General features: G+C 45.8%; 1 protein-coding gene across 3 annotated transcripts in view; it reads right to left on the bottom strand.

The window, feature by feature from the left end:
- The window catches only part of SNTA1 (syntrophin alpha 1), a 385,016-nt gene that overhangs the window by 138,329 nt on the left and 219,175 nt on the right, over window positions 1-27,512 (bottom strand). For all 3 annotated transcript variants that reach the window (XM_069652132.1, XM_069652133.1, XM_069652134.1), the window contains exon 4: window positions 18,839-19,025. In XM_069652132.1, coding sequence (XP_069508233.1) covers window positions 18,839-19,025 — 187 coding nt within the window. The remainder of the gene's footprint in view (window positions 1-18,838; window positions 19,026-27,512) is intronic.

Raw genomic sequence — 27,512 nt, 5'->3', positions numbered from 1 at the left:
GTTGAGGTCTCCATTAAAAGCTTATTTGACTGTCAAATCCTCCTATGCTATATGTATATGATATAATTTTGCACATTATTATATGTTCGCATAATATATTCTTGTATCTTATTGTTTCTTGTGGTATTGTTGAAATGGGTTAGTGAGATGATGTATAGATTTATAATTGTATGGCATTTTCGGAATGATGTGTCAATGTTCATTGAAAATGCATGTTCTTCATTACAACCAAATATTGCAAAATATGTTATACATCCTCCCTTGTTTAAAAATAATAAATGAGAAAGTGTTGAAATAAAAAATCATTGTGGGTGTATTGATTTAATTAATGTATTGATCAATTTGTTTCAAGTTACTATATCAGTAATTTATTTGCAACAAAGCACGTGGTGTAGTTTCAGATTTTGACTCTACTCTTCATGGTGTATATACAGGGAACCCCCGAGTATATACACGCATGCTTATGGGCTCATTTATTTGACGTCTTGCTTCAAAATATTGGAATTCATGAAGAATATTTTTACAAGACCAAAACAGATAAAATACAGCCAAGAGCAATACTACAGCACACATTTATGACATAGGAAAACTGCTGTGGACTTGACCGAAAGCGTGGTACAGGGTTTGTGACACTAGCCACATATAAGAAGTTTCAAGGTAAAAGAACATAAGAATATTGAAGGGTGAGAGCTTTGTCACTGCACTGGATTGTAGCATAAAATGTCTTCTACTCCCAATAGATCCCGAACCCTTAATTAGTTTGTTTTTTTAACAGCTTCAAAACAAAGGAAAACAAAATATCAAACTTAAAATGTGTGCCTTAAATATAGCATTTGCTGGCATTTGCGGTTGTGAGGAAGATGTTGAATGGAGAAACGGGGGGGGTTGATGTTCTTAATATCAGCGGTGCCATTGGCATGCCAAGGGACAAGAGAACTTACATACGGAAGCTGTGAGGAAGTATCGAAAGTTGTGCTAGTTCTCAAAAAATCTAAGTACAGGGATACACAATGCATTTTTTCCCCAGTACAAGGGCATATGAAAGGGGAAAAAACGAAATGTCTTGATAGCTGGTAGGTAGCTAAGAAGAATCGGCAAGAAAATGGACTAAGAGTGGTATAAGCACACAAAAGTAGCATTGCATGCCAGTTGAGTGCTGGTCTGAGGACCGTCTGAAAAATGCAATAGATAACAGTTCACTGTATAAAAGCTGTGACATCTCAAGTCAGTCCAGGTAGTTACTAAAGCATGCTGGGTGTTGGGGGTTGCTTGCGACCCCCGGCACCTCCCGTAAGCCCCAGACCCCGAAGGACTCACACACACGTCTTCTCGGTTCGGGCTTCCCGGTCGCTCTGACACGGCCGGGAAACGCCCCGTTTATTTATGTTGCACGAGGCGGCATGCAACGTCATGCCGCCGCGTGCACGCCCTGTCATCGGGCAGCGCCAAACTCCTCCCGGAAAAAGGAGAACAATAAACATACCAACACCAGACACTGCAAACCAAACCAGAATATATACATAGCATTTCACAATGCCCCATGTTCAAAACACCCCTTTATTAACATCTACCAGGGTCCCCTTACTTAACAGTTCCCATCATCCCATCATCAGGATGATCAGCCAGATGTCCCAACACATAGTCGCTGAGGTGAGCAGGTTTCCCTCGCCCAGCCCTCTGGGGGTACCTCCTGCTCACCTCCGGCACGGGTGATCTGTCCATAGGCATGCCCCGGGCTGGGGACTCAGACAGACAAGGTATTTCCCCTTCGTCCTCAGGGACCTCTCCTGGGTCCGGATCAGGAGGTGGATCAGTTCTTGGATCCCGCAGCTTCTTAAAGAAGCTCACGTTGCGAGTTACCGCAGACCGGCCGTCCGATGCAGTCACCATGGATCCCCGGACTGCAACAACGTCCAGCGGTTCCGGCTCATACGATAGGGAGAGCTTTCCATGGGGATGTCTATTTCGAATAAGGACCTCGTCACCTGGCACCAGTCGCTGCGGGCGAAGCCCTCTCCGAACGTTCTCTTGCTCGATTCTTGTTCGCCGGTCCATCTCGACTTGTTGGTCATTGATCACCCCAGGTTCTTTCTCTCCTACCTCCGGCAGCAACCCTCGAGGGCACCGCTTAAACAATGCCTCTGCCGGGGCCACTCCAGTGGATGCATGTGGCGTGGTGCTGTACACCCTCAGAAACTGGTAAAGGGCTCTCTGGAGGGACTGCCCCTGCCCCTGAGCAATTCTAAAGGTCTTGTTTAGAGTCCTCATCAGTCGTTCTGCTTCACCATTGGCCCGGGGCCAGAGAGGCATGATCTTCCTGTGCACCACCGCATAGCTCTCCATCAGCTCTGAGAAGCATTCGCTCTGGAATGGCGCCCCGTTGTCCGAGCACAGCGTGTGTGGGAACCCATGGGCCGCAAACACCTTCTCCACGGCCACAATGACGTGCTCAAATGCCACAGACTCCAAGAACTCGACCTTGGTATACCTTGAGTATTAGTCGACCAGAACTAGGAAGTGGGTGCCCATCGTGGTGGACCCAAAGTCCGCATGAACGACTTCCCAAGGGCGCGTTCCCCTAGGCATCGCCTCTATGACAGGCTCACGCTGCAGGGGAGATGCCGCCTGGCACCAAAACAGGCCGCCACAAAGTCATCCACCTTGCGCTCCAGCTCGGGGAACCACACCATCAGCCGTAGGTGGGCCTTGGTCTTGGCGGCGCCCTGGTGACCACGGTGTGCCAGGGCGATCACGTCGTCCACCTTCAATTGGGGCACAACAATCCGATCTCCGTGGAGTAGAAGGCCGGATGTTGAAAACGATAGCTCCTCCCGGACCTTCCATAGCTGCTCAAGTCCGGTCCTGGCCTCCTGAGTGCGCCCCGCCAGAGCCTCCAGCACTGACTTCCAGGAGCCCTGTTGCACAGAGTGCCTCAGGATTTTGAAGCACTCATCATCCGCTGCAGCTGCCTCAATGTCCTGAAGAGGCATGGCATTCGGCGTGGCCGCCTCCACCACCACCCGGACGTGCTCCTCGGCCTCCTCTGCACAGGTGTCATGGTCTTCTCCTCCGGACGCCCCAGGGTATCTGGAGAGATAGTCTGCCGCGTTGTTCGCCCCCGGCCGGTGCACCAAGGTGACTCCATATTCCAAAAGAGCGAGCATCCACCTCTCAATGCGTGCCGGTGGCTTGGATGACGACCCCGCTAGGATGGGAAGCAGTGGCTTGTGGTCTGTCGCCACAGTCAGCGGGCATCCAAGGACATAGAGCCAGAAATGCTGGCATCCCCAAAGTACTGCCAGCGCCTCGCGTTTGATCTGCGAGTACCGTTGCTCCGCCTCAGACAGGGCTTTGCTGGCATACGCCACCGGGCGGACACCCCCCATCACAGTCAATCTGCGTTAGCACGGCGCCCAGGCCCAATGGGCTGGCGTCGACGATGATCTCTGATGGTAACGCAGGATCGAAAAATGACATGGTATCCTCAGCTGCCAGGGCACCCTTGATGTCATCAAAAGCCGCCTCTTCAAGCGGGCCCCAGTTCCAGATGGTATCTTTCCTTGTCAGTGCCCTGAGCGGTTCCGACCTGGAGGCAAGATTTTTTATGAATCGTCCACAGTATGTAACCATGCCCAGGAAACTTCGCACATCAGACACGGACTCCGGAGGCTGCACCTTCTTTATGTCCTGCACCTTCCTGGGATCAGGAGACACCCCCCCTCCTTGAATACAAAGCCAAAGAATCCTATCGATGGTCGCAGAAATTCACACTTCTCTTTGTGGAGGGTGAGGCCCAAGGATTGCAGTCTTCCGAACGTCTTCGCCAACCGCCTCGGATGGTCTACCTCTGTTCTTGCAAACACCAGGATGTCATCGCTTATATTCAAAACGCCCTCTAGATCAGCCAGGGCGCCCCGAATAATGTTCTGAAACACCTCCGCCGCCGAGGACACACCAAAACTCAGTCTCTTATAGTGGTATAGCCCTCGGTGTGTAGTAAAGGTGGTAACATACCCCGACTCGGGGTGGAGGACAACCTGGTGATAGCCCGCCCGGAGGTCCAGTTTCGAAAAGAAACGAGCACCCTGTACCTCCGCAATGATGTCATCAATCGTCGGGGTGAGGTGTGTCTCTCTCTTAATGGCTTTGTTTGGGAGCCTCATGTCAACGCAGATTCTGACAGCATCAGGTTGTTTAGGCTTCCGTGACACCACTATCGGGGACACCCAGGGAGTCGGACCCTCAACCTTTTCTATTATGTCAAGATTGACCAAGTTGTCCAGCTCCTTGTCGACATGTTCACGGAGGTGAAACGGTACCCTTCAATGTTTCAGGGCAATGGGCTGCACCGATTCATCAATATGCAGCCTCACTGGGTCACCGGCCATCTGCCCAATCCCCTTGAACAGTGCGGCATACTTCTCGAGCAAGTCATTAATGTCCTCTAAATAGACGGAGTATGCAAAACTGACAATGCCGACGGCCTCTGCTGCAGCACAACTTAACAAGGTATTGGTGCTCACCGGTGTCATATAGAACCGTGCTGTGATTTGGGAGCCATTGTGTTCTACCTTTGCCACGAACACACCGTCCAGAGGGATAGGATCCACACCACCGAAGGCAAAGATGCGGGCCTTGGGTACGACCAGCTTGGGGGCTGGTCCATAGCATCATAGTGTCCACGGGCCATTACATTCACCGACGCCCCCGTGTTCACGAGGACCGGGACTGGAGATCGATTTACCTCGACCACGCACCTTGGCTGTCTCCTGTTCTTGCTTTTCAGGACCCCCACACTCGAGACAAAGAACATTTTCTCTTCCTCCTCTTCGTCCGCTTCCTCCACCTGGGCATCCTCCTCACTCTGGTCCACCTGAGCGACGTTGGATGGTCGACCCTGGCAAGTGAAACTGGACCAGCCCGGGCCCCTCGGCACCAACACAGGCATTGCTGCCTTGCATACTCTTGAGAAATGATCCAGTAACCCACACCGTCCACAGGTCTTTCCAGCTGCAGGGTATTCTGCTGGGTGGGCAGGTCATACCCACATTTTTGGTAAATTTCTCCTGCCCTCCCGCCTCTATCCCGGCGGGGACCACCACCAGGTCTTCTGGTGCCCCTGCCACCGCGCCACACCGCACATATCTCTTCAGTCTTGATGGAGCGCGACCCAGCCTCCATTCTAGCTGCTCTCGCCTCAGACACCTCATGGCATCTCCCCAGTTCAAGGAAGCGTAATTCCGGGCTCCCTTAATACCTGGCGCCTGAGCTTGCCTGATGAACACGCCTGGATAAGCATAGTCCTGATCATATCCTCTGCATCACCCCATGCACAGGCCAGCGAGAGACGACTCAGGCGCCCATAGAAAGTGTCCGGAGTCTCATCGTCTTTTTGTTTGGCAGAGAGCATCACAAAACGCTCAATCTGCCTCGGCAAGAGGCAGAAAGTAAGCCTGCAGAGCGGCCTTCGCCTGATCATAGGATCCATCCCCCGGCAGAAGCGATTCAAAAGTCTCTTAGACAGAGGGTCCTGCCGAGTATAGCATTGTTGCCAGCCTGGTGTCATCATCAACCACCTGGGAAGCCCGAAAGTACATGTCCAGGCGGTCCACCCACCTCCTCCATCTGGGCCCCAAGCTGGAAGGCTGGCCCGATACATCAGACTCCGGGATGGGCTGCAGAGCCGCCTGTGCACGTACTTGAGCCATAGCGGGGGAAATTTGCTGAACAACAGGTACTGCCGCCTGCTGTGCTGGAGGTAGAGGACCTGGATGGAATACCTGCCTGACCAACTGGAGGCTGCTGTGCCGGCTGCACTGGAGGCAGCAAACCTTGAAGTGCCACTTGCGCACGTGGAGGCTGCTGCACCGCGCTCCCCGTGCTCGTCCTGGTCCTCAATATCACTCATCAGTTCGAGCGCACAAGCACCCCCAGCGTGGAAGACAGGGGACGCAACTCAAACACCAAGTCCAAATGACTCCAGCATGCACCACTAAGGAAACCGCTACTGCAACACACCTCTGTGATGAAGAGGATGAAGATTAGTGGGGCCACCAGTCCGATGATGAAGAGGATGAAAAAAGGCCTCAGCCTTCAACTGCTCCAAAAATTAGAACAAGAAAGAATTGTGGGCTATGCAGGCTCAGCCATTGTAGCCCTCCTCCTTGCTTGCACTCGACGTCGGAGACCCAAGAAAATGAAAAATCGCAAACTCGGCATATTCACGTGCAGGTATGACTGCCTGCTGACAGGATTTCCAAAAATTAGGTCTGGATTCACTTCACTGCTCAAACCGGAGCTCAGAGAAGTTCCACAGCCTGAACTGCAAAACGGCGGCCAGCCGCGTCTCAGGACGACCTTGCTGCATCAAAAAAATTGCCAGATGATTCACCGCCAGGCCCAGGCATCGTCTCCCCCACTCGTCGCCACTGTTGGGGGTTGCTTGCGACCCCCAGCGCCTCCCGTAAGCCCCAGACCCCGAAGGACTCGCACACACACGTCCTCTCGGTTCGGGCTTCCCGGTCGCTCTGACGCGGCCGGGAAACGCCCCGTTTATTTATGTTGCAAGCGGCGGCGTGCAACGTCACGCCGCCGCATGCGCGCCTTGTCATCGAGCAGCGCCACACTGGTACTTGTATTATTTTTAACATTTGGGTTCAAGTCCTAGCACTGGGGAAACCAGGATAGTTTCTAGGTTGACATTGGAACACCAATGCAGCAGTTACATAGTGACAAGGGATCTGTCGGATTTGTTAAGTGGGGGTGGAGCAAAGAAAAGTAAAATGGGGTAAACGCCATCTTATTGCCTGCGACAGATACTGTGTGCAGACTTGCGTATACCAGAGACTTACTCTACAGCCAGACTGGGTGTTCCATAACTATTGGGCGACATCTCTTTGTAATGGCTTAATCAAGTTTGTTTTGACGACTGACTCACGAACGGTCGTTTGCAAACATGTTAATGTTAGTTCCCCTTTGTCTTCTCCTTCCTGGTTTTATCGCGCCTAGAAACACTTGTGTACAGGCCCGTTAAATGACATGACATCAGATTACAAATACTTAATTCACATTGTTTTAACTGCTTTATTTTCGAAATAGCATTTCAAAAAATTTTCAGAGATGAACTGAGAAAGACGATATTGACATGCATGAATAGGCAGAGAGTCTACAGCATTCGTGTGGTGACATGCGATTATGTAAATACGTTTAGAGTACCTTCTCCAGCAGCCGAAGAAGTCACCAGAAACGCGAGTTAGCTCCGGTTTGTGCTGCCAGGACAGACTAGATTAGTGCACTCATGTGCGACTGTGTGTTACCAGAACACAGCCATGGTGAACACAGGTGGGACCGCAGTAATAAGTGCTTGAAACCACAGACAATGCTCCAGAGAAAACGCACATCGGCAAGGCATGGCGGTGACCATTGCTTTAACGCTTGCATACTCACTTTGTTACAGTATATTGTGAAATTAGAAACTCTGTTTTACAAGCGTATATGACTGCGAAAACTATACAAATGATCCAATCGCTTGTCTAAATTTACATTACGCCATTAAACGAACACATTAAAGTGCAACTCTGCCTTTTAGTTATTTTGTAAAGTAAATTACATATTCAGAAAATACAGTCTGCCAGGACAGACTAGATTAGTGCACTCATGTGCGACTGTGTGTTACCAGAACACAGCCATGGTGAACACAGGTGGGACCGCAGTAATAAGTGCTTGAAACCACAGACAATGCTCCAGAGAAAACGCACATCGGCAAGGAATGGCGGTGACCATTGCTTTAACGCTTGCATACTCACTTTGTTACAGTATATTGTGAAATTAGAAACTCTGTTTTACAAGCGTATATGACTGCGAAAACTATACAAATGATCCAATAGCTTGTCTAAATTTACATTACGCCATTAAACGAACACATTAAAGTGCAACTCTGCCTTTTAGTTATTTTGTAAAGTAAATTACATATACAGAAAATACAGCACTGTTAAATGTTAGAATGGAACAATGTTTTCGTGTTTCTGATCACAATGAAAATGATGTCATTGTTTAACGTTTCTGGAAGTGTCTTCGGGGTCACACACTTATATCTACTATAGAACCGGCTGCATGGTTCTTTAGGCTCACTGACCCTTATATTGTTGACTGAAAGAGGCCCCTTCCCGACCCCACTCCTCATTGCTGCAAGGTGGCTTTAATGTTGAATAAAGCCTTACAGAAGCAACAAGCATGCCAATCCGTATGTGGTAGAGTCATGATTCTGGAATGTTGGTGAACAAGGCAGCAGCTTAAACCAACTGCTCCTGCTCCCTCCCAGCCTATGGATAATAATAATATTGGAAATTGAGAAAAATGAATCCTGCGCTGATATCAAAGAAGAAGATTGAGATCCCTGACAACCCCAACTCTAAAAAAGCTAAACAAAGGGAGAAGATGGGTGAGAGTTCAGAGAATGGTGACATGTATGCACTGCTTCTCCAGATTGCCCAGGATGTGAAGGAAATGAAGTTTACCCTCAGTGAATTGTCCTCTCAAGTCGGTCACCTGGAGAATAGAGTCACCAAAGTGGAAGCAGAAAATACAACCTTGGCCACGGAGGTTGCAGGGAGTTATAGGGCCTACAAGGAGTCGAGATATGAAGTTTCTGATTTGAAGAGGAGGAACCTGATGTTGGAGGCTGATCAAAGGAACTTGAACTTGCGCTTGCTGGGTGTGAGTGAAGACCCTGCTTTGGACAAAAACCTCGATCACAGAGTCAGAGGAGTACTGGAGGCAACTTTGGGTAACAACATCCTAAAAGAAATGGACATGGATTACTCCTTTAGAGCTGGTAAGCTGGTCCAGGCCGGAAAACCAAGACAGATCATCATGGTGATGTCCAGAGTGAGTGCAAAGGAAAGGATTTTAAAGGCTGCGAGAGAAAAAGGAAAACTTCTGCTAAATGGAGATCAATTGGCGATCTATCCAGATTTCCCTAAGGAAATAGTGGAAATGAGGAAGGCGTTGGCACAAGAAAAGGGGATTAAAACTCTGCTGGTGAAACCAGCGACACTGAAGATATTTTTTGGATCAGGTGTCAAAACCACAGAGGATCCAGTTGAAGCTGAAAAGTGGCTGAGGGCTGGGGGCTTAAACTTGGATAATAGTATTGCAGATTGATGTGATGCATGATGTATGAAGCTGTGAAGATGTAAGGTTACTTTTCTTTATTGATTCATTTTTTCCTGAATTTGTTAGATGGGAATTGGTTTGTTTAGGTATCAGAGTGTTATTAATGTTTCAAATATGCTGTAACGGTTTTTCGCTCGAGCGTAGGCTTGATGTGGGCTCGGATAATGGGTGCTTTACTCTACGGCAGTACGCGCTCTATAGATTTTTTATAGGTGATGTGCTTGTTTTTGTTTGGACGGAGTGCGGGAGGTGTCGTGCTGTCCGGAAATGTCGGCCGTGCGACACCCTTCGGAGTCTTGCCGGCAGTGGTGTGTTGGATTGGTGGATGCGTGTGACCGGCCACTGTTGACGCACATTTGAGGTAAGGCGTAGTGGCGCGTTCTCCTTTGGGGCCGCAGCACGCGTGTTCCGGGCAATGTGCCTTGCTGCATGCTCAGGTGTTTGGGGGGCACAGTGGGTGTAGAGGCTGGGGTGCATGTGTTGTGGCTGAGGGGAGGGGAATGCTCTTTGCACGGCTTTATCCCGGACTGCTGTGGTACGTTGATCACATTGTAATGTGTTTCCATAGCCAGAATTAGATGAAGGAATGCCACGTTTGCGAGTATGCTGCCCAATGCTAATCCCCTGCATATGTAACAGTTGTTCTTGTCCTGGTTGCACACCCCTGACATGTTGAGTGGGGTATATTTGACATATACTTGTACTGTAATAACGAAGCCAACTGTATGACATTACCATCACTGCATAAAGAAGGTGAGAGTTGTCACTATTGGGTACCTGGGGTTCCACTGTAGTCTACACCTTTTACTTTGCATGGGTACGTTTCCTTTCGTGCAGTAACGAAATCAGCTGTGAGAATGTAATAGTGCTGTCATCTAATGTGAACACTGACGAGGCCTATGATTAAGATATGATTGTGCACCTCTGTCTACTTACCAAATCACAGACAGAATTTTCTATTAGGTTTTTTTTTGCAGTAATGCTTACGTTGGAGAGGGTTTGATTCCATTCTCAAAGCGCAATGAGTGATGTGCCAACACGTTATATCTGGAGTGCCCAGTTATACAGTACATTTGGATTAACACGGTGGGGGTTGCAGTTTTGTGCCATGGAAGTCACATGGGGGAATGTAGTGTCCAGGAAATACCGGAGATTCTGATTTTTATGCTTGGCAAGGTGAGTGGTAAGGCCACCGGGATAGTCATGGATTGGTGTGTGAATGCCATGGAAAAGTTTAATGCTGTATCTGGCTTCTAATCTCATTTGGTACGGTGCAGGGACACAGGTATTTTGCAACTCTCTGTACACTTGCTCACACTTTCTAGTGATGATTCACGCTCAATTGCTCAGCATGCCCGCAGTAGTTGGGATTTGTGATGTTTACACTGATGGTTGTGACGGTAGGTGGATTAGTGTGATTCGTTGATGGTTATAATAAGAGAATTCAGGTTTTGTCTAGGCATGTGATTGACACATGGTGTGGTATTTAGCGTTTTTGATTAGGGGATGTTGCATCTATTATTTGTGCTTTCATTTGCTGGAGAGTTGTGGGAATTCCTTTAGACCAAATTGTATTTTCAACTTCATTTGAATTTGACCAAATGTGGTCTGTGACACCCTTTATGGGCTTTCTATAGGCTGACCTAAGGGAGGGAGGGGGGTAGTCCCTTTCAGCGTGTAGCTGGAAGGGATGTTCTGGATGGTTGGGTGGTTCAAGCCCAGGAGTGTGTTTTTTTTATTTTTTATTTTATTTCTTTACTATACTATAGGTTTAGGTAGTATTGTGTCTTGTGAATTCATTGCAAGGATTGGGAAACGGGATCTAGCAATGTCTTACACTTATCAGAGGAATTTCAGAGTGGTATCTTGGAATGTGAATGGTGCACATTGTGCTGTCAAGAGGAAGGTGATTTTGAGTAAACTAGGGGAAATGGGGGTGGATGTTGCGATGCTTCAGGAGACTCATTTGTTAGATGCGGATATAGATAAGTGGAAAAAGGAGTGGGTTGGTGATGTTTATGGTTCATCGTTCACTACTGGTTCTAGGGGTGTGTGTATTCTTTTTAGGAAGAATCTCCAGATCACTGGGGTGAAGTGTGTGAAGGATGGGGATGGAAGGATAGTATGTGTCACTGCACATATTCAGGATGCTCAGTATTGTTTCTGCAATATATATGCTCAGAATGGGGGTGATGGTAGTTTTTTTGTAGCTTTAACGCAAATGTTGCAGAATGTAAATGCGATTAATGTGATTTTGGGAGGGGACTTCAATGTGGTTTTAGAACCTGGACTTGATAAAAGTGTGGGGGGTGTGGACAATGCCAACGCTCTGAAAAGAACAGCATTAAAGAGACTAATTGATGAATGGAACCTCACAGATGTTTGGAGATTGCAAAACCCTTCTACGAGACAATATACTTTCTTCTCTGCAAGGCATAATGCCTATTCGAGAATTGACCTCTTTATGACCTCTGGCCTCTGTACACAATCATTCCAAAAGGGTAACATCGGATCACTACTTGTTTCGGACCATGCTCCAATCTCCATAGACTTGCGATTGACCTTCCCGGTTCCTAGGTCTAACACCTGGCGGATGAATGTCTCCCTCTTGGACGACGATGAAATTGTGGACAAAATTGTTCAAGAAGCGAGATTCTTTATATCTGTGAATTGGACTGGTGAAGTCAGGGTGGAGTTTGTGTGGGAAGCCTTCAAATCATATATGCGAGGATTGTTGATTGGTTTGTCCAGCAAAAAGAAAAAAATGAGAGATGCAGAAGTGAAAAAGCTTATTGTGGACATTCAGGATCTTGAGAGAAATAATATGCAAAACTTTTCAGATGAGACTATTAAAATATTGAAGCAGAAAAGGAGACGATTGGAAGATTTGTATTCTTCGAAGGCTGAGTGGTTGCTTTTTAGAACCAAAAGCAACTACTATGAAAAAGGAGAAAAATGTGATCGACTTCTGGCACATCGGTTGAGGGTTATGGACAGTGGCAGATCTGTCAATGCAGTGGAAAGACAGGATGGGTTGGTGACTTTTGATCCTGTGGAGATTAATGCAGCATTTCTGTCGTATTATAAAACCTTGTACTCTTCAGGGATCAACTTATCTGAGCGTACAATTGGTCAATTCATTGATGACTGCCATCTGAAGAAAGTGAGTTTGGAATCCTTGGAGTGTATGGAAAGAGATTTGAACGTGGAGGATCTCAGGTTGGCTGCTTATGCGCTGAATTCTGGGAAGTGTCCAGGCCCGGATGGGCTACCAGCTGAACTTTTCAAAATTTTCCCAGAAGAGGTGTTTGCTTTGATGCTAGAGATGCTGCGCGACTCTTTGAGGAATGGGTGCCTTCCAAGTTCAACAAGACATGCTTCAATCTCAGTTTTTCTGAAGGAGGGACGATCACCAGTGAAAACTGGCAGCTATAGGCCGATCAGTTTATTGAACACGGACAACAAGATTTTCGCCAAGGCGTTAGCTTTGAGGATTGAGAATGCGCTGATGGATATCATAGATGTAGGCCAATCTGGATTTGTAAAAGGCAGACATGTTTCAGAAAATGTGAGAAGATTGTTGCTGACACTGTATGAAAGCAAAGAACACCATAATGATGTGGTGACCTTGTCCTTGGATGCTGAGAAAGCTTTCGACCGTATTGAATGGACATATCTTTTAAGTACATTGAAAGGCTTTGGTTTTGGAGATACCATGATCGGATGGATAAGACTGCTGTATTCCCGGCCGACTGCTTGTGTTCGGACTAATGGCATGGACTCGGGCATTTTTGAACTTGGGAGAGGGACGAGGCAAGGCTGTCCACTGTCGCCAATTCTGTTTGTGATCGCCATGGAATTGCTGGCTGTGAGGATAAGAGAAGAGGATAGAATTGAGGGCGTACGCTTTGGTGCAGCCTCCCAGAAAGTTTGGTTGTATGCGGATGACATGCTGGTGGTGGTTCAGAATGTGGAGAGCTCCATTCCTGTGCTGATGGAGTTGATCGATGTGTTCAACAAGGTTTCTGGATACAAGATCAATTGGACCAAGTCGGAAGCGCTGCCGGCATCAACCACTTGCACTGTTTTGAAGATGCAGGGTTTTCCCTTTAAGTGGTGTCCGAAAAAGATGAGATACCTTGGGATTTGGCTAACGAATGATGTCTCGAAAATAATGGATGTCAATATTACACATGTGATTCAATCTTTGGAGGTGGACCTGAAGAGATGGAATGCACTTAAATTGAGTCTCTGGGGGAGAGTGAATGCCATCAAAATGACATCAACACCGCGAATCAACTATGTGCTCAGTGTGCTTCCCCTGGACGTAAAGAAGGGCCATTGGCGGAAAATTGAGAGTTTAATCCAGTCTTTTCTCTGGGAGAACAAACAGCCACGCCTCAGCTTGTGGAAATTGCAGCTGCCCCAAGACTGTGGAGGTTTGGGGGTTCCTGACTTTGAGAATTATCATTTGGCCTTTGGAGCCAGGCATCTGGTTCCATTTATTGAAGATTCGGAGGATGTTTGGACGCTGGCGGAATCAAGTAGTTCTTCTCCGTTGCCGCCTAGGGCCATACTGTCCACGGTGGATGGATCTGGTTATCGCTCATTTCCGCCGACAAGATTCCTGAGAACTTGTTGGAGGGAACTATGGAAGAAAAGTAAGCGTAAGGTATGTGATAATGATTACATCCCTATCTGGTTGAATCCAGGTATTTTGCTGAATGGGAGGCCGCTATTGTGGTTGAACTGGCTCCTGAGTGGTGTACTATGGTTGAGTGATCTGATGGAAGACGGCAAATGGATCAGCTATAGAAGACTTTCACAAATTAAAGATCTCAGAGACCGTACAGTGGGTGAATACAGAAAATTGAGAGGTTTGCTGCGGAACCAGAGAACTGTTGATGGCGGTGGTTGGCAGTTATGGCTACCTGAATATAAGACATTAGGTGGTATGGCATCCAAAGTATATAGAAATCTGAGCCAACAGTACACGCCAGCAGAGGGGGTGTTAACTAAGTGGTCTGAGGTCCTTGGCTCTGATATGACTGTGGAGAGGTGGAGGTTTCTTTGTAAAAACGTAACTCTGACATCCATTAATCGGAGAACAATGCCGCCAAATCAAAATTCTTAATAGAGTGTTTTGGACTCCCCAGAGACTTTATGCGAGAGGGATGATTGACTCAGAGTCCTGTTGGAGGTGTAAGCACGATGTCGGCTCCTTTGAACAGTTGATCTGGGACTGTTATGAACTGAGGACATTTTGGAGGAGGGTCACTGAAAAGATTAATGAGGTTCTATTACTGCAAGAGGATTTTGATTATAACACTATCATCTTGGGTGAGGATGATAAAGTGGAAGATCTCACTTATCCACAGAAATGCTGGTTTTTTAGGGCTACAAATTCTGCGAAAAAATTTGTTTTGAGAAAATGGAAATGTGATGAGAGACCGACCTGTTCAGAATGGGTGGAGGACTTGAGGCAAGTGGCCAGAATTGAGAAGGTTATCCTTCGCAGGAACAAAAAGTTGAAATTGTTTGATGATATGTGGAGTGGGTTTTTGGATGACATGTGATAATAAGTGGCCTGTTTTGCTTTTTAGATTCTGTGAAGGTTGGGGATGGATATGGGGTGTGGATTCTATGCAATGAGTTCTACGATTACAATGCTGATAAGTTTGTTGCTTGTATGTTTTCTATAAAATTCAATAAACTTAATAATAAAAAAAAAAAATTATGTCATTGTTTAACGTTTCTGGAAGTGTCTTCGGGGTCACACACTTATATCTACTATAGAACCGGCTGCATGGTTCTTTAGGCTCACTGACCCTTATATTGTTGACTGAAAGAGGCCCCTTCCCGACCCCACTCCTCATTGCTGCAAGGTGGCTTTAATGTTGAATAAAGCCTTACAGAAGCAACAAGCATGCCAATCCGTATGTGGTAGAGTCATATAACAGACATACCTGCCAGCACGGGAACCCGGGGCTGTGCAATGACTGCGCTCTCAGGCAATATGTTGTCATAGTATAACATAACCCCCCCTCCACCCCCCTCTGAATGCAAGATTGCAGCATAATGAGTCCACAGATCCACAACCCATCACACTCTTTCCTCCAACTACAGTCACCATCCACACAGTATATTCTAGACTGGGGCACATCTGGCCTCCTGATTTAGTAGTTTAGAAAAATCTTAAAAGTAATCCCAGGTCAAAAAAGCGGATCACAAAGCCAAGCACGCTTACAACATAACATCTGTTGTACAATATCTATTGTCCAACTTCATGGTTGCACACAGGCCCAAATTATCACACCATATTCATTTTCCCTTTCTGAATCGCCCCCTCCCAAGGTCCCTAGCTCTATGGCTTTTCACATGCGTGGTTATCCTCTTCTCCCTATTCCTTTGCCTCTGCATACACAAGGTCTGGATACCCCTGATGGGGGTGAAGGAGGGTGGGGCGTGTTCGGGGGGGGGGGGAGGGGGAGTACACCAACCTCCACACAAGCAAGGCACTGAGAGCACAACGGTGGCGATTTGACACAGTATAAAAGTTTCAGAACATAACTCTGCATGTTAAGCATAGGCAGTAGGATGTGGGCAAGGTTATGGGAGGCAATTCAAGTTACAGGCTAACCTTATGTCAATCACTTCCACTGTTTTCATAGTGTATATCCTCTGTAAAGCGCTCTGCATCTTCTCCAAGCTCAATACATACCATAATAATAATAATCAATAACCAAGTATAGGCAAGGCCAGTCGGGAGCGCATAGGTAGAATTATACAACACCACTACTGACCAGTATTGACTCTTATGAACCGGCATCAACCCTATATACTAATCACTAAAGAGGCGCGGTAGAGGCTCAGCTTAGTGAACTCCTCGGGAGAAGATGCCATGTCAGCAGAGCTGAAACAACTGACTGGGATGGGTAATATGACGGCAGCAGCTATTTTAAAATATTTTCTAGAGCAGACCAAATGTATCTTCTGGGTCTAAATCGTTGGCACTTTACCAATTTTTCAGAAATTTTTCAGTTTCTTTTAAAGATATTTTGTTTTCCATCGTCTTTAAAAACCAAGAGTGTTCATGATGTATTTTGAGAGGTAAGCTCTGAACCATCGACTGATGTTTTGCAAAGCACAAATCCTTGATGTGGCACAAGTCTAGGAAAACCACATTTCAAAACTTCCACTCCTATCTTCTGGTTGGGCATAAACTGACCGACTCATGCATTGATGGATGCAATGCAAAGAAGAAATCAAAACAGGTTGATTTCTACTTTTTGCTGGTACTTTTTAAAAGATTTCAGTGTTTTAGGTCATTGCCCTTATGGATCATGGGCTTTTGAATATTTTTTTTAATTTTTTTTTAGGTCTTCCATTTAACAATTTTTCAGCGGCTGCAATAATGTATGATGGATACTGCCTTGCCAATGCTGACAGCACTACTCTGGGTATATCTTTAGTTTTCCTATGCCATATTTTAGGTGGCTATACACAATGGTCGTTGTCTGTAGTCTAGATTCCTAGAAGTGAACAGGAGAAGAGTAGGATGCTAATACTGCATTAAAATACATCTTGCTAATATTAGGGACTGCTTATTGTTTTGACTGCACTATTTGTACTGCTTGCAAGAGAACATGCATTATTACAAAAAAAAGTGCGAGCATGCTTTGCATTTCTGTTTACATACTATATTTTTATGGAGGCACTACATTGCAGGTGTAAACACTTACTATTTTAGTGAGTAAACCTTGTAGGAATGTGACTGATGACATCCAAGGTAACAAGAAGTGGTTCCTAGATGTTTTGACGTGGGCCCCTCAATTTGCCTGTCTAATAGTAAACTTGTCAGTGCTCAGGGGTTGAGGTTTCTAATGTAACAAGCACAGAGATCCAACTCTCTCCTGAGCCTTGCATCTGGTATAGAATTATCTGCTGCTAAACATTCCACAGACCCAGGTTGTTATCTCGACCCCCACACCCAGTCTTGGGGATGCAGTGTAGGCTGTGGCAAGCAGGGTACGCTGAAGCTCATAACACCAGGAAGCAATAAGCACAGCAGGTAGACCAAATTTCTCTCCCTGGTGGCGCACAGTGGAGCACTAGCTGATGGTGGGACACCAGGCAGCAACAGTCACAGTTGGGCAAAAATCACAGATGGACACCAATGAGCAACAACCACTGCGAGACAATAATGGATGTGGGTCACCTGCCATACAAAAATCATGGTGGGAGGGGAATAGTTTATGTGGGTCAGCAGGAAGCACGATCACCAAAAGTTCCGGATGAGGGTAAAAGGCACTACTGTAGATTAAAATTGGAAGGCTGCATACATCACCTGCTGCTTCTATGTCCAATCTTTGATTGACCATGGACATACATTTGTGAGGCCATCTTGTTGAAACAATTTTATTAATAAGAGGACCATGCTTTACTTACGCTATGTCAGCAACAAGCATGGACTCTTACAGAGACTACCTTATAGAAGACAGCCTTCAAGGTTAAGACTTAAAACCTACAGGCTGCACGGTTTTCCAATTTGTAAAAGTCACAAAAAGTTGTAGTCCATTTGTAACTTTTCATTGTGTAGCAATGCTTATGATGCCTCTTGCATACTGTAGTGCTTAGGCGCCATATACACGTGTTGCTTCCCAATATATGCATTGAAATGACAGTCAAAGTGAATCTTCATGGTTCTGAACGAAGTGGCTCTGGCTTTAGGCTAAGTTCCTGCTGTGTTCATTTCTTCAGCTGATGCAAGCGGTTTAGCGCAGTGGTAGCCGCCATCAGCCTTCATTGTGGTAGGGACGTGTAGGCCACGGTCTTAGTACTGGAAATACAGTCATCACATACACATTTACACCAGTTACGAGATTAAATGCCTTGTCAAATAAAGAGAGTTTACTGTTTAGAAAGAAATATAAGAAGATTGACTAAATATACTGGACTGTAAACATTTTGAACTGTAGATGGAAAGATGTCTGAGAAAAGATCAAGATATCAGCTATGAGGAGACACAATAAAAAGAATGCACAGAGGAAGATAACAGTAGAATCTGAAAGAATACACAGTAGAAGTCTTTTTGAGAAAACAGTGTGTGATGATAGGTAGATGTGACTTACCCATTTGATGGACTATGGCCTGACATGTATAAAAAGCTTAGAGTATTTTGCTCCATTTCTTGATTTTTCTTTTAACATTAATTACTATTCGTCCTACACATCTCGGGTCCATAAATCTTTGACCTTTGCCCTATGAAAGCTGATCTATTATCTTGAAAACTAGTAACAAATATTTGAAACGTTTGACTTGAATCACAGAATGTCCAATGAACTGGTATGAGAAAGGGGAGTCACTAATGGATGGAGCAAAATTATGAGTTTGCCTTCCAGGTTTGGGGTGAAGCGGTACCCCAGCAAAGTAGATTGGGCAGAGAGGGGAGTGAGGAATGATGCTTCCAATAGGTTTATCTTCTGATCACCTAATCTCACCCAGTGAACCAACAAAAAGGCCAATTATACAAGAACTGTCTCGACCCCAGCATAACATTTAAACCCACTGAGGAGGACATGCAGAATAGCAAGCAGGAAAAATCCACACTCAATGCTGTTCAAGAAAGCATGCTGAAACCTGGGGCAGCAGAAAAATGACTAACCTGTTCTGTTAGCCAGCCCATGTGTTTGATTTCTTTCCCCACGAGCATCTTGAGCTCCTCCTTTGCTCGCATTGTAAGGGCACAGATGTTGGTTTGGATCGAATTAAACCAAGACTGGGCCCCCGCTTCATCCTTCGCTCTGAGGAAAAGGGAATTTCGTCCGTCCGCTGAACAAAGTTCAAGGTACCTGTGAACAAAATGAGGACCATGACTATGGTAACATATATACAGTGTGGATACGGAATCCACCAAAACAAACATGTTAATATGCAAGACAACTAACATGTCAGTCGCTGGACGAATAAGAACAGTAGTAGTTCCTCACCAAGCCACTGCTTTTGGCAATGTGAAGAAAGGAGTCAGAAGCCGCAGGCTTTCAAGAGGTGAAGGAGCTGAAATGTTTAGCTCAAGGTCAACAAGTATAATGTTCTGAGCTTGTGTTTACTGAAAAGTTCCATACGATAAAGGGACTGACTGGAGAGGCATTGCCTCATCTTTTAAGAAAACATTCTCAAAGAGGATGATGACTGATTTCTTACATTGCCACTTCATACTGTCACTTTATCAGACAACCCAGTTTGTTGCTGCCTTGAACTGTTTTGAGCTGAAATTAGGCTTGTGAAAAGAAAAGGTGTTGATGCAAAATGGAAACATCCAGAGGGACAGCTAAACTGAATCAGGAACTCGGGTCACAGGAAAAGCGACTAGCTGTACAGACTACTGCACTGTTAGACCAAGCCACTTTCCTTCATATTGATGGAAGGCTACAAAGCGGACACAATTGAGTGAGGTGAAACCAACCTAAAAGTTTAAGTCAACCGAAAAGATTCGAGAACCGATTGACCAAAAGGGCATCTTACACCTTTGTTTAAGGAGTAAGGTCTACAGAAAGCATGGGGGGTGGGGTGGGGGGTGAATAAGTCAATGCTCAGCAAAACACACCCAGACAACCAGTCTTTGAAAAGCCAAGAAGGCAGCGTAATCTCTTACTATGTAGTTGAGAATTACCTTAGGAGGTTAAAGGCCCAGATACAATGACATTTTAAAATACATGGCACAATCCATCAAACTGGACTAGGCTGCCAAAAGTTACAAAAAGGCTAGGGAATGCCCAATATCATTGGTCCTTTACAGATACAATTTTCCAACACTTACATTGCACGATATGCAGGGCCTTACGGGCATCCTACGAATGTTTAGAAAAAACCCCAGAGCAAACTGCCAGTCTGTTAAAATCCTGAGACTGCTTCGTCTCAAGGAAGTGTGTTCTCAGAAGGGAACGGTCCCAAGTGTTTTCAGCAAACTCAAACTGGTTGTATTTCTTTTTAACCATTTTTACAGCTAAAAGCAGGGTGAAGGGGTGGGGGTCCATCTCATGGTCCCTCCCATGTAGCCCGTCTGCCCTCCAACCCAGACCAGCCCATCCCATCCCATCCAATATTGCCTCTCTTCAACCTTCCATCTTTTGGCAGCAAAAAATCAGTAAAAACAATGCAGTGAAAAAAAAGAAATGTGAGGAGTCTGCTTTCAGTGAATAGACATGAACCCCTCAAAACAACTGTCATTTAGAAAGACAGTAAATGACTCACCCATAAAAGGATTGGTACACTGCTGCGGGGGCAGGCTGAAGTTACTGCAACAAGAATTGCAACCTTTCAGGGGATCGCATGACATCCACTCAAGTTAAAGAAGCCGGATGGACAGCTCACAAGTTAAATGGTTCCCTCAGACATGGGGTAAGCCTGTGCTACACTACACAAGTGTGAATCCAGCAGCAGGGCAGAGACTGCCCTTCATCCTTCCAAGGTTGATACGTTGAGAATCACAAAATAGTTAATAAAATGCATTAAAATGCAGGAGCAATCTGCCATGAAATGCAATAATGAGAACACAACATTTTATCCTAAGCCCTTAAAAAAGTCAGTTGAATGGAGTTCCCAACTCATCTGATTGATGAATCCAGGTCGAACATTGAAGGACTGCGGCTGCCCTTTTTTGAGTAATAGGGACGATCTGCTTGAAGCCCCTGAGGAACATTAAAGGAGGGGGACTGTCAGTTTACAGGTTTAGGGGGAAATGTGGTGATGGCGAGAAGAGGGGCCGGCGATGAACAATGAAAAATGGTGGTGGCGGTGCCCATCGTGCTAGCGTGCAAAGCAGAGTTACTCTGAATAAGAAGGAAAATGACGCTCTGTGGGTCCGACCCCGTATGGGGTAAAAGTCTGGTTTGTGTTAAAAGCAAAAGTAACAGTAACCCAAAGTGTGCGTGTGCCGATAGAACGCTTAATGGAAAGGACAACTGTTGAACTGTGAGGAAAATCTACAAAGTAACAGAGTGGTCCTGGGAGGCGGAATCGCACATTCGAAAGATTCTGAGAAATGTTCTGAGTTGAAGTATATTAAAACGGGAACCAAAGGCAAGAAAAAAACCGCGACCCCAAACGAAAGTTGAATAAGTGAAAAGCAAAGTATCCTCATGCTACCTATTGTATTTTCCTTTTATGCATCTCGTGTGTGCAACCTTTCTGTAACCTATGTTGCTCATCAAGCCCAATGCGACCAGTTACCCAAGGGTTTGGCCGCGCTACATAAATAAACAAACTAAACTAACCTCTGAATATGCCAAGAGGGCAAAGTATATGAACTTTGAAAGGGCGCAAGAAGACAAAGTAAAGAGAAGAAACAACAAGTACTAAGAAGCATTGATGTTGTGAAGTGATGGCAATTGTTTCAAGGAGGGGTCGAAGTGGTCATGCAGAGGTCTATGTAAAATCCTTGCAGTTTAGAAAAAAATAAATAAGAGAGTTAACTTGCGAGTCTATGTAAAACCCTGAGAATGCCTTTTCCCATGTTTTGGCTTTTTTCTCTGGCGAGTTAGAGTAACAGTTACTTTTACATTACACACAGTGCATGCTCATGTTAACCTGTTCCAGCTGAATCACGTTTGCATTTAAAATGCTTAATGTTTAAAATGCTACAAAATATAACATTTACTAAAAGTTTGCCATTTAATTTAGTGACTGTTAAACTATGTTTTACTTCACCGCCACAACTCCCGTTGCTCTTACTACTATGTGCGAATGGCCTTATAGACCTCGGTATGGGTCATTATCGCTTGGGATAATGACCCTTGCCTAACTTACGACCCTCGGGTTGGCCTCTTGCCTTAACTTGTGGGTGGGTAATTATCCAGCAATAATGACCACTCCCACAGCCTATAAAGCTGTATTGATCACTTTTCTTCACACTGAATACTCTTCTTTGGTAGAGTAATGATTTAGATTTTCTTCAAGGATCCAACTTGTAGAACTGCATGTGTAGCCAGTCTCTATAGTGCATTACATGTAGTGAACATGAAAATGGCTTCAGGTTTTTCATTTGCCCATTAAAAAGTTAAAGGTGAAATTGAATCAATTCTTCAGATGCAAGCTACATAATGTTTACAGTTGTCCAGACCAACTTATTTCTAACTCTATGGCTGCTTCTTCAGTCGCAATCATTATTGGATTTCCTTTTGCCAACTTCAGTGGTAATACCAATAATTCTGGCTTTGTGGTTTCCTGGACCATTGTTGCTGGCGGAGGGACATCTACCTAGGCGGCTCTGCAGCGCTAAATCATTGTTGATGTGCTGCCCCATATGGCTACCTAGGCTCTCAGGTTTCCGGTGGCCATGCTTGAGAAGGTCATCCAGCCCTGTTTTTGCTTGGAATGATGTGCCTTACAGTTTCCTTTCAAGAAAACCACAAAACCCAGAATTCAAAAGGAAAAAATAACCTTCCCATGCATGGTCACAGGAAACTAGAGAGCTCATTTTAATTAAAAACACCAATATACAAAAACGGACTGTACAAACACTGCCAAAAGCCCAACCCTGTGGAAAGCACAGAAAATGCTGTAGATTAAAGCACGCTTGGTAATGTAGCAGGAGTGAGGAACAAGAAATTGCAACAATGTCACTTTATTTATTTATAGAGCTCATCTAACCCGAGGCTATATGGGCGCATTGCTTGAGGAATACACAAAGGTTACATACATAGAGAATACACCACATTAGCTTTGTGTTACAGAAAGAAGGCAACTATAAAGGCAAACGTAAGTCATTGTAGAAAAATAGGCAACCTTTAACCCTTTAAAATGAAATGTCTGGATAAAAAGGTGCAAAAGGGTGGCTTAGCAATTACTTGGGTCCAAAATGGACCACAGGGAGCTTGCCTTAGTCTCTTCTTGGTGGTATGACTGTGAACTGGGTTTCGCAGCACTGGGAGTAAAAGTCAAACTGGGTTTGAATGCGGCTAGTCGCAATTATCGAGGCAGCGTTTCATCGTCCAGTCTAATGTGAAGTCCTGTGCAGTTTCATGCGGCATCAGAACGGTGAGGTTCGAAGTGTCCACCGGGTTGGACTTATTGAGCGAGCCAGTTCAATACAATGTGCAGCGTCAACTAGTCTCATCTGGTGAAACAACGCTTCAAGCGGTTCAAGTCGAGGGCCGGGTCTGTTCCATGCAAAGATGCTGGCGGTTCGACCTTTTGTTCAAAGACGCATTTCTAAGACTTTGGCAGTGGTGAGCTTCTCGTTTGCACCAGGCAGGTGACATGCTCTGCTGGTGCAATGCACAGGAACACAGAGGTTCAGAGCGAGTTGCAAAGCCAGCAATGCAGGTCCGGAATGGTTCAAATGTGGTCAAATGCTGTAGACTGGCTCAAGGATGGTTCGCAGCAGCGGAACACAGAAAATCCAGCTGCTTTTCTTTCTTTGGGGCTTTGAGTCCCAATCCAGGGGCCCAAGTACAATATTAATGCTTTTCCTCATCACTCCTAATCCCACGAGGCTAGCTGGCACCTGCAGGAGTCCCTTACCTCATGAGCTTGGATACCGGTGCAGCTGGCGCAGTACAGGTGCTGGTCCAACAGGAGTCAGCTAGGAGAGTTTGCAACTTCCTTAAACACCTGTCTTCACCTCACAACTGGCCGACTTAGGAAAAGACTGCTCTCCCAAGAGGGTCGTAATGAATTCTTTCCTTGAAAACTGAAATACCCTGCCTTATAAAGGTAAAATGTCATATGGGATTGCAAAAAGCAAGCCTGCTTTTAAGAGGTCCAATCCCTTTCAAGACGACAAGTGACTTGCCCTCTTGCATCACGTTTACCTATGCTAAGGATTATGCAAGTGCTCCTACTGCCAGCGACCTGCACACCTTCTAATGCATTATTTTGCGTTTAAAAATCTGCATTCCTCAGCACTCTCTCCCCAATCGCCATTCTAATCCCCTGCCCGCTTCCTGATCCATGCAGCCACCCGCCTCCCAGGCCGCCCACCGACACTCAGATTGGCCCCAAGGACCAACACAAGCACTGGGAGGATAAGACCCTGTGGGGCAGCACCCTGGTGCCACTTTTACCCATGCAAAGGATTGGGTAAGTGCTCCTGCTGCCAGCGACCCACGCACCTTCTAATGCATTATTTTGATTTTTGCATTTAAAAATCTGCGCTCCTTGGCGCTCAATCTCCCATCCCCACTCCAATCTCCTGCCCATTTCTTGATCCACGCACCCACCTGTCTCCCAGGCCACCCACCACTACTCCGATTGACCCTGAGAGAACCTTTTAGACCAATAAGGGCAGCCCCCCTCCCAGGTATCCCTCGGTTAAAGGCCCCAAGGCAAAAGGCAGCTACCGAGTAAGCAGCGTCACTCCGCGTTTGCCCGTGTTTGCCTGGGAAGCCTGCTGCAATCAACCAGCAGCGACCGATAGGACCGGGAGTACAGCTATTACTGTACTCCAGTAAAGCCCCACCACTCATTACAAACTAGAACACAGATCATTTGTGTCAGTCCATTACATCTTGCATTTATAGCCCATCTGTTTTTAGTGAGCCATGTATCACATTTAGCCCATCTGTATAAGAGCCTGGTCTTACATTTAGCCCATCTGTTTTTAGTGAGCCATGTGTCGCATTTAGCCCATCTGTGTAAGAGCCTGGTCTTACATTTAGCCCATCTGTTTTTAGTGAGCCATGTCTAGCATGTAGCCCATCTGTGGAAGAGCCTGGTCTTGCATTTAGCCTATCTGTGTTAGTGAACCAGGTCTCGCATTTAGCCCATTTGTGCTACTGGGCCATATCTCGAACGGACCGACCGCAGGGCACAGGGAACACATCACCCCTGGAGGAACCCATGGGGATGGTAATTGATGAACACCAGAATGTACAACAGGGGAAGGGATATGGGTCACATTTAGTCAAAGCAGCAGAGGTAGGAAAGGTACTACAACTAACTAAACCTACAACAACAAAAAACGGAACCTTCTGCATTCACCTTCCCAAACTCAGAACTAAAAACAACCATACCTCTACAGCACAGCAAACCACACACACTTCAGAACACCAGCACAATGAAACAAACCACACAATCTCACCCAACACCACATGGCAGCCACCGACTGAAAAAAACACCTACGCTCAGTGAACGGTGTCACCGAACTAAAGTTGCCAACAGCACATCAAAGCTCTCTTGCTCTTTTTTTCCCCCAGTCACTCCTACAAACTTACCTGCCTCCCTCCCAGATCCACCAGAGCCCCAAGAGACCAGGCAGGTGGCAACAGTGTGCAGTATATGAACCTAACATGCCATACCCATAGTGCACTGGAGGAAGTGGAGATGGCAGGAAGGAAAGAAGCCCACAGAAAAACAAGATGGTGGACCATTCCTACAGTCCCTTCTGCTCTGACTATTCCAACTCTGCCCTCTTCCAAAAGCTGTGGCTTTAAAAGCCCTTTGGTATGCAACACAAAATTGTGTGAGACTACCCCTTTTTGAAGCAGGGTTCCCAAGAGCACGTGTGTTGAGGGTTTCCTGGGCTGGAAAGAGGTGTTCGCCAACCTCCCAGAGTATCAAAGAGCCTTCCTGACCATCTTCTTGCTTTCGGAAGCTCAGACAGTCATTCTGGCAACAAATCCACATAGCGTTTCCATAGCTGGCCTGAGATCACAGGGTTAACATGACTAGGATACAAATCCAAAGTGGCTTTAATAACTGCTTTTACCATCAGTAACCCTACCAAAACCAGTCATGGCGTATTCCCAGTGATGACCCTGCCACCAGATGTAGTGTTCACAATTATTATGGTATTGAATCTGAAGTGCAGGTTTAAATATAACCTCCGTCTGCAACGACTGTCATTACAGCAACTGCCACACGGAGCCTTTGAACCTGCTTTGTTTCCCTGAAGAGGAGGAGTTGCAGATCAGGACACTCATGCTAAGAAGGCACTTGCTAAGGAAAAGGGCATAAAAGTCTACTTAAACAGAGCCTCAGTTCTGCAGAGGTCATTCCTTGAAGGAGAGAAAACTACCTTTGGTGCCTCTCGAGGCCTTATTTTGGTTAGGGAAGGTGGGCCCTGGTCTTACTGCTTAGACTGAGTATTGAACAGTAAGGCACAGGTTTTTTGGGTGTACCCCCCACCTCTTTCCCCCCCTGCAGTAAGTCTTCACCTCTATACACCTCCTGTCTGCCCCGTGCTTTGTATACATTTTCTAAATTTTTATTTTATTAAGTAAAATGGGCTAATGGCGCCGATATTGTTTCGACCGTTAATGGTTCCACTTTGAACATTGTATGCATGCGCCTTGCCTGACTGTCCATGCAGTGGTCTAGCGACATGGATGTAATGTTCGTTCATGACTTCCCTGAAGAGCGATGCCTCGATAACATTGGAGAAAAGGACCCACAACGTGGGCAGGTGGCATACTAAGCTGGTCAAACACAGATGTGTTGTGAATGGGGCACTCTACAAGCTTTGGTGGCGATCATCTCGTCTATACTGGCAGAAAGGCATTGGAATCGGAGAGATTGACACAAGACCTAGAGGACCTGAATTACAGCACGGCGAAGTCTGCAGTTGCTGGAGAGAGTCATCTTTGCTACCTGAAATCTTCCGGCTGTGGTTCTACAGACTTGTGATCGAGGACAGCGTGGACGCAGGCTCGTATCATGGGTTTGTCTTAGTCATCACAACGGAGCTCGGTAATTCAGTTTGTATATTAACCCTCCTCCCATTTTTTAGGGAGATTGTTAGTATGCAGAAAATTGAATAAATAAAACTTTGAAACCTTACACACCATAGCACACCTCATACAATGGACTTGAGCTGGATGTATTTTTCCTCTGAGTAATGGGGAGCAGTAACTGTCGGGTTTTACGTGGAATACAGTCATCAGCGCTGAATGATCATATTAATATGTGATAGTCATTGAATATCAACGCAAGTTGTACGATGTAAAAATTTGGGCTACTGGTATTTTCGTTACGAATTTTAAAAGCCTCTGTCTAAAATGGATCTGCTAAAATACTTGAATATCTAGGGTTAATTGCTGGCTATGGAGCTCATGCCATCGGAACCAGCTGTGGGAGGAGCAGATTCCTTGTGTAAAACGGGTTATCATCAGTAACTTTGGAACTTGTGTGCCCTTTAGTGACAATGGTTGGCCTATAGATATAATGGAACGGCTGGTTTGTGCTTGGCCATTAAGTACTTCTTTATTAATCCTATTCTATCCACAGGTATCATTTAATGAGAAGTGTTACTCTTGTACGTCGTGCGTGTAATGGGATCTTGAACACAGATTCTTTTTGCTTTGAAAATCCCACTAGACCATGGGTTATTCTTCTGAACA

Source organism: Ambystoma mexicanum, chromosome 3p (assembly GCF_040938575.1).
Source record: "Ambystoma mexicanum isolate Mex_15411 chromosome 3p, UKY_AmexF1_1, whole genome shotgun sequence".
NCBI classification, from domain to species: Eukaryota; Metazoa; Chordata; class Amphibia; order Caudata; family Ambystomatidae; genus Ambystoma; species Ambystoma mexicanum.
The sequence above is the reverse complement of the archived record's forward strand: the minus strand, read 5'-3'. Positions and strand labels throughout refer to the sequence as shown.